Source organism: Cylas formicarius, unplaced genomic scaffold (assembly GCF_029955315.1).
Source record: "Cylas formicarius isolate icCylForm1 unplaced genomic scaffold, icCylForm1.1 PGA_scaffold_3__17_contigs__length_32017465, whole genome shotgun sequence".
Lineage (NCBI taxonomy): Eukaryota > Metazoa > Arthropoda > Insecta > Coleoptera > Brentidae > Cylas > Cylas formicarius.
In genome coordinates, this window is record NW_026844326.1 from 9,140,152 (window position 1) to 9,146,167 (window position 6,016).

Below are 6,016 nucleotides of genomic sequence, written 5' to 3' on the forward strand. Positions count from 1 at the left end.
CTGTACTTTAAACTGTTTGTTTTATTGGATAATTTACAATATTATCTATCATTGTGAGATGCATAGTCTAAATGAACTAGAGCTGTATAATCAAAAAATATTTTGATTATTTTTATATATTTGTAGATTTTCATAGAAATTTCTCTTATATGTTTGGCGCAAAAGTTTTGTGTGGTGTAAAGTGATTATTTTGTTTATGTGTTTTATTAGAAAATAAATGATCTACCTACTTCTGTTCATCCTCACTGCTGCACTAGCAGCTAGGCAATTTTACATAAAACGATTCAAATACTGGACGGAGAGGGGCGTACAACAAACCAAACCATGGATATTTTTCGGCGACGTATTAAGCACGTCCTTCAGGAAATTATCGCTTGCCGAATGGGGTGACTGAATCTACAAAATGTATCCAGATGCAAGGTATGATTTTTTCTTAGTGACACTGTAACGTTTTATTCGAACCTTTACTCAAAACAATGGTAACATGGTCTCAAATCAAACTTGGAGATCACTCACTCTCCTTTCGCAGTTCCAATTAATTATTTATTTTTGTTTCGTTTATGGTTTAGTTTCTTAATACGGCAATTATAAAATGTAAATTTTCCCGGGATCACGAAACTAGTGGACTACTTAAAAGCTACATCGTTCAGATAAATTACAATTATCGTTATTAAAAATTGCGTAAGTATAATTATAGAGATGGGCAAAATTTATATTGCAGTAAGAGTAATATGAACACAGATGCATTATATTAGTATTTTAAATAACACTATTTCTAATATAACTTCATTAGCAAATTTTATTCACTGTATTCCGAGAAGTCAGATAAATTGTAGTCGTTAGAGTCCAGAGAAATAATAAGGGGTTCTTTTTTCTATATAGAAATCACATGTTAGATTTACTTTTTTCACAATCCACTATAAGCAAGGGGGTTCAACGTCTAGCATTTTAACAGTGGTGTTATGCCTTCCTTCAAACCTTTTTATTCGGGCCCACCATTGGAGTTTAACTCACAGTGACATGGCGGAAGGGAAAGAGACGTTTTCTTTCTTTTTCAAGCGGTTTCGTCGACGATAAAGAGGTTTAATTACATTTACAATCTCCATATCTTTCTGAAATGGCTTCTTAAATATAAAAAACGAATGAACGATGTCATTTATTTTGCAAGAAGTCCTGGATTTTCTTTCGGATTTTCAAAGGAATAAGATCTAGGATTTGCTGGGAGTAGAATTGAAAAACTTCATGATAGTCTCCAGTACATTTTGATTGAAAAAGTAAGCCAAAACCTATAAATTCATTTTGCTAATATGGAAGGTATTTCTGGGATTTTAAATTTGGATATTGCCAATCGTTTTTTAGTATAATTAAACCTATCACCATCAGTCCACTGCACAAATAATTAATGTACAGTAATATTGGCGTTTTTGTAAGTAGGTTAACGTTGAAAACTTCTTGTTGAATAAATCCTCTACTGATAGAAGTTTCGTACACAGCAACACATCAAGTGACCAATGTTATGTAAAATAACTTTTTCGAAACGCACAGTAAAAAAGATTATTCAATACTGCCACAAATGATCAACACTTATGTACCCATCGTTAAAGTTTTACTGGAGGGTTTCCGTCGAAAGCCAATATGATGAAGATTGAGATAGATTATACGTGAGTGATCTAGGCTGCAACTTCACTAGTATCATCTTCTTTAAGGTACGTCGGGTTTGATCAATTTCACAAACCCACCCTACTGATAAGAGATCCGGAATTATTAAAGCAAATCACGGTTAAGGACTTCGACTCGTTTATGGACCACTCTCCATTGTTTTCAGATCAATCTGATCCGCTTTGGTTCAGAAACCTAATTGCCTTGAGAGGTAAACGCTTAGACAATCATAAGCCTTCCCTAAAACTGCGAATTTTAGGTAAAAATTGGAAACACATGAGGGATATCCTTTCCGCTTCGTTTACCAGCAGTAAAATGAAGTACATGTTCAGTTTGATCTTGGAGGCAGTCGATGATTTTACCGATTATTTCGTCGGAAAGAACAAGGAGTTTATAGAAGTGGAATTGAAGGATGTGTTCACGAGGTATAGTTTATTCAAAATGTCGCTAATCAAAAGGTTTATATATATATATATATATATATATATATATATATATATATATATATATATATATATAATATTGTTACTAATTTTATTCCATTTTATACAAATATAAAAGGAGCAAAACACATGAGATGGAGATTACTAGGTAATTATAACGAATAATTTAAGTTTCGAAAAAAGAATAGTTTATTTCGATTTTTAGTTTTCAATTTAAAACACGGCTTTGGAGGTTGGAACAAATTCTTATTTCGTATGGAATCTGCGTTTTGGTGGTGGGAACAAAATCAAATTTTGAAATAAGCCTAAACAGGATGGCTTTCACTTCCAAAATGGCGAATCTAGATCCTACACAAGCTCGGGGTCCTACGCCGAAAGGAAAGTAGGTGTAGGGAACTATATTGTTCTTGTTTTCCTCTGAAAATCTCTCCGGATCGAATTTTTCCGGGTTCGCGAAGTATTTTGGATCTCTTTGAATGCTTTAGGAAGGCATAAGGACGGAATCGCCGGGGACCAAATGAACCGGTTTTTTTTGCCGACTAATTGATCAATCGATCTGCCAGAGGAGATACAGACCATTTCCTCAGGCAGAACTGATTATAAAATCCTATTTTATTTTCTCAGCCACTAATAGTCGCTGGAGACCAGAGAAACAGTTAAACGCCCCACAGTGTTTTATAGCATGTTATCAATTTCTCCCATTCTTCTACTTCAATCACATGTTCGATGCACTTGCTCCATTATCTTCCGACATTTCCACGCTCGACATTTTAAAAGTAGTGTTATGCCTAGTGACAAATCCTCTTACTTGCCGCCATATCAATTTTATAAGGTTTAATTCACAGGGATGCAACGGAAGACGACGTACCTTTATATTTAGTTTTGAATCGATTTTGTAGACAACAAATCTGGGACAAAGAGGTTTATTTAAATTTACACTCTCTAGAATGAATGACTGAATTAATGAATGATATTTTTTTCTTTTCAAGAAGGTGTGGGTTTTTTTTCGGACTTTGTTGACTGGTAGCTGCCATTATGTATGACTTTAACATACGCAAATGGAATATGATGACGTATTTGGTGGAAATGGTCTTTAAAACATCAGCATTAGTGTCTTCATGATCTCCAGTCCGTTTGACCTTTACCTTTTCCCGAAGGTGCTTTTATCCCAGTGGACCACCCTTCCATGCCATGGTTTATAATCAGTAAATGCACAAGTCAGTATATTGTCCGACTCCAGTCATAGTTATTTTTGCAACCCGGAATATTAAATTTTGGTTTACTATGATAAAAGAAGGTCCGCTACCTAACACGCTCGGGAACCCTGACAACTAAACTAGATTAGATTACATTCGATTTCACATATTTACCAATATAATTGTTTTTCACACGTGGAATGTAGAATAACAACACACTCAGACAAACATTTTAAACAATTTTAGATTGAAGATGCCGCCATGTATGAAGTAAAAAGTCATTTATGCAAATTTTTTCTTACCTTCCTTTTGAATGAGTGCAATGGTAGGAATCCTGTTTTTTCATTTTTCAAATTGACGACGATGCCGCTGAAGTCAGTCGCCTCTTTGCCACTTGGCATCTTCAGAGGCCGCGCGTTCATGTCACTCGTACATGTCCGCACTTAAACCGCAACAAACACCCGGATTACCATCAATACACATAGTTTCATCCGTGAAGAACTAAAACAAAACTATATATATATATGTATATATATATATATATATATATATATATATATATATATATATATATATATATATATATATATATATATCCGTTCGTTTGTTGAACTCCGACTGGAATCCTGCAGACGTTTCGCCAAGATCTCATTTGGCATCTTTAATGCTCGCGCTCCGAAAACACTTTGAACACCCGTTTTGATAAATTTGATAAAAATAGCGGAAGTGATATAAAAGTTATAAATGAAAAAACAGATTTTTTAAAAAAATGTAACACCCTGTATCTTGAAAAATATGCATTTTTGGACCTATGTTTCTTAAAATTTCCTGCGTGCTTTTTTAACACCCTGTATGTATATGGAACGATACCTTCTCGTTGTATAATTATTTTATTTACCTACTTATTCTTCGTGAAGGTATTTGAACATTGTTATTTGTTGATAGAACAGATTTTTTCGACTCCCATCTGTAAAATGCGTAATTATATACCGATCTAGTGTGCGGGAAGCGTTACTTTAGCACGTCAGTTTCATTTCCCAGAATCCGAACCACTTCTAACATTTCCGAAAATGTACCCAAAAACTAAGGGTCGTAGAAAAAGTATAGTATGCAACACGTTCGGTAAACTTTTTAAATCACTCGTTCAAATAAACTCGTGAGTCAATTGCCGTTTACCGGACTTGTTGCATAATATATTATTCTATAGATGTTTAAATAAAATAAAATTTATAATATAATATTGGTAGTATGTATAGTGAATAGCAGTGTGTTAATAGTTAATGACTTAAATAAATGTTAAGTTTTGTTCGTTCGAACATTTATGTCGGTTTAAAAACGTAACAATATAATTATTATTATTCTCGATTCCAATTTTCTGTTTTTTACTTTTCAATTTAGATCGAGACTGGAGAACTGCTTGTGTATTTTTTGAATTGCAACGTGCATTCTACGTTATCAGTATTCATATGCTTCTCGATCAATTGTTATTGTGTACGTGAAAATGCACTTAAATGGTAAAAATCTTTTTTGACTGATAAATGTCAAGCAGTAAAAGTTAAAGATGGTTATGCGGGGTTCCTCAGGGCAATCTCTTAGGATCTCCACTGTTTATTGCAATTAGAATATCTTTCCACTTTTTAGGGACAGCTATCTATCGTTCGCTGATGATGCGGCTTCCGCATCTGCTAGCAATAGTTTCGAAGAGCAGGGAATGGTACTAACGTCAACGTCCTTATCATGCAATCTTATTGTCGACCTAAAAATCTTATTTTGAATGAGGAGAAAACGAAGTTGCTTGTATTTTCTTGCAGGGCTTGAAACAAAAGCATTTTACTTAGATCGAATAACAAAACTATCCACCAGGGAGAAGTAGCCAGATTTCTGGGCGTCTATTTCGATTCCCAATTAACTTGAACTAATCAAACAGATCTTATTTAAAAAAAAATCTACCTATTGCAAAGTAATATCGGCATTAAGATATTTGGTTTCTATAGATTTGTTAGGTTTATATTATTTTGCATATTTTTATTCGTGTCTAAATTGTAGCATAGTATGTTGGAGAAATACGTAACGTTTCGGAGAAGTATTTGGATTGGTATTTGGAAACGAACCATAAGAACAATTTTATTTAAATGTTTAAATGTTTTTGTCTTTTCGCGATATGGAAATGCTAACTCTTTCTGGTCTTTTTATTTATAATTATAATAATATTAGAAGTGTGTTAATTGTTAAATCTAATCCTAGTAGCTATGATGCTAATTTGCATCAACAGTTAAGGAAAAATTTTAATAAAAGTAAATCCCAGGCATAAATTGTCAATAGTTGCCAACAGTCCGGTAGTTTTGCCAATAAAACTTTTTAATCATTCACCTACTTCTTTGAAACAGACACATAGCGTTGATGAGTTTAAATACGGTGTAAAAACCAATTTAGTTCGTCATGCTTTTTATAGCATAATTTTTTTTTTGATATAACAACATATTTTTGTTGTCGTTTTTTAAATTTGTTTTACATTTTAATGGTTAATGTTTGTAATATATTAGTTATTTTTTTGAGATTATCCGACACTTGAAATCATTTTAAATTTGATTTGACTTGATTGTTCAGAATTGTTTTCGAGAATTTTTTTTTATTGCCATAATCTTACAATTATGTAGTTATATACTTGATTTGCATTTTAAAAACACCCAGTGTGACAATAAATACGTGCATGCAATA

General features: G+C 33.0%; 1 protein-coding gene across 3 annotated transcripts; it reads left to right on the forward strand.

Moving 5' to 3' along the window:
* The first annotated feature begins 308 nt into the window (after positions 1 to 308).
* LOC132699774 (cytochrome P450 9e2-like) lies at positions 309 to 2,614 on the forward strand. 3 transcript variants are annotated; one of them, XM_060666658.1, is made up of 6 exons: positions 309 to 420; positions 1,432 to 1,661; positions 1,707 to 1,870; positions 1,919 to 2,084; positions 2,221 to 2,250; positions 2,308 to 2,614. In XM_060666658.1, the coding sequence occupies exons 2-6, from the start codon at positions 1,636 to 1,638 to the stop codon at positions 2,486 to 2,488; spliced, it is 567 nt and encodes a 188-aa protein (XP_060522641.1). In that variant the 5' UTR covers positions 309 to 420; positions 1,432 to 1,635; the 3' UTR covers positions 2,489 to 2,614. The 3 variants fall into 3 exon arrangements, with proteins under 3 accessions (XP_060522641.1, XP_060522640.1, XP_060522642.1); XM_060666657.1 differs by having other exon boundaries at positions 1,435 to 1,661; XM_060666659.1 differs by having other exon boundaries at positions 315 to 420; positions 1,546 to 1,661.
* The last annotated feature ends 3,402 nt before the right edge of the window (positions 2,615 to 6,016 follow it).

Excerpts from the sequence above, each read along its gene's own strand:
- LOC132699774 (XM_060666658.1), top strand. The coding sequence starts at position 1,636 with ATGATGAAGATTGAGATAGATTATAC. Across the intron at positions 2,085-2,220 it reads TTGAAGGATGTGTTCACGAG|GAGCAAAACACATGAGATGG; the intron begins GTATAGTTTATT and ends CAAATATAAAAG. Across the intron at positions 2,251-2,307 it reads CATGAGATGGAGATTACTAG|TTTTCAATTTAAAACACGGC; the intron begins GTAATTATAACG and ends TTCGATTTTTAG.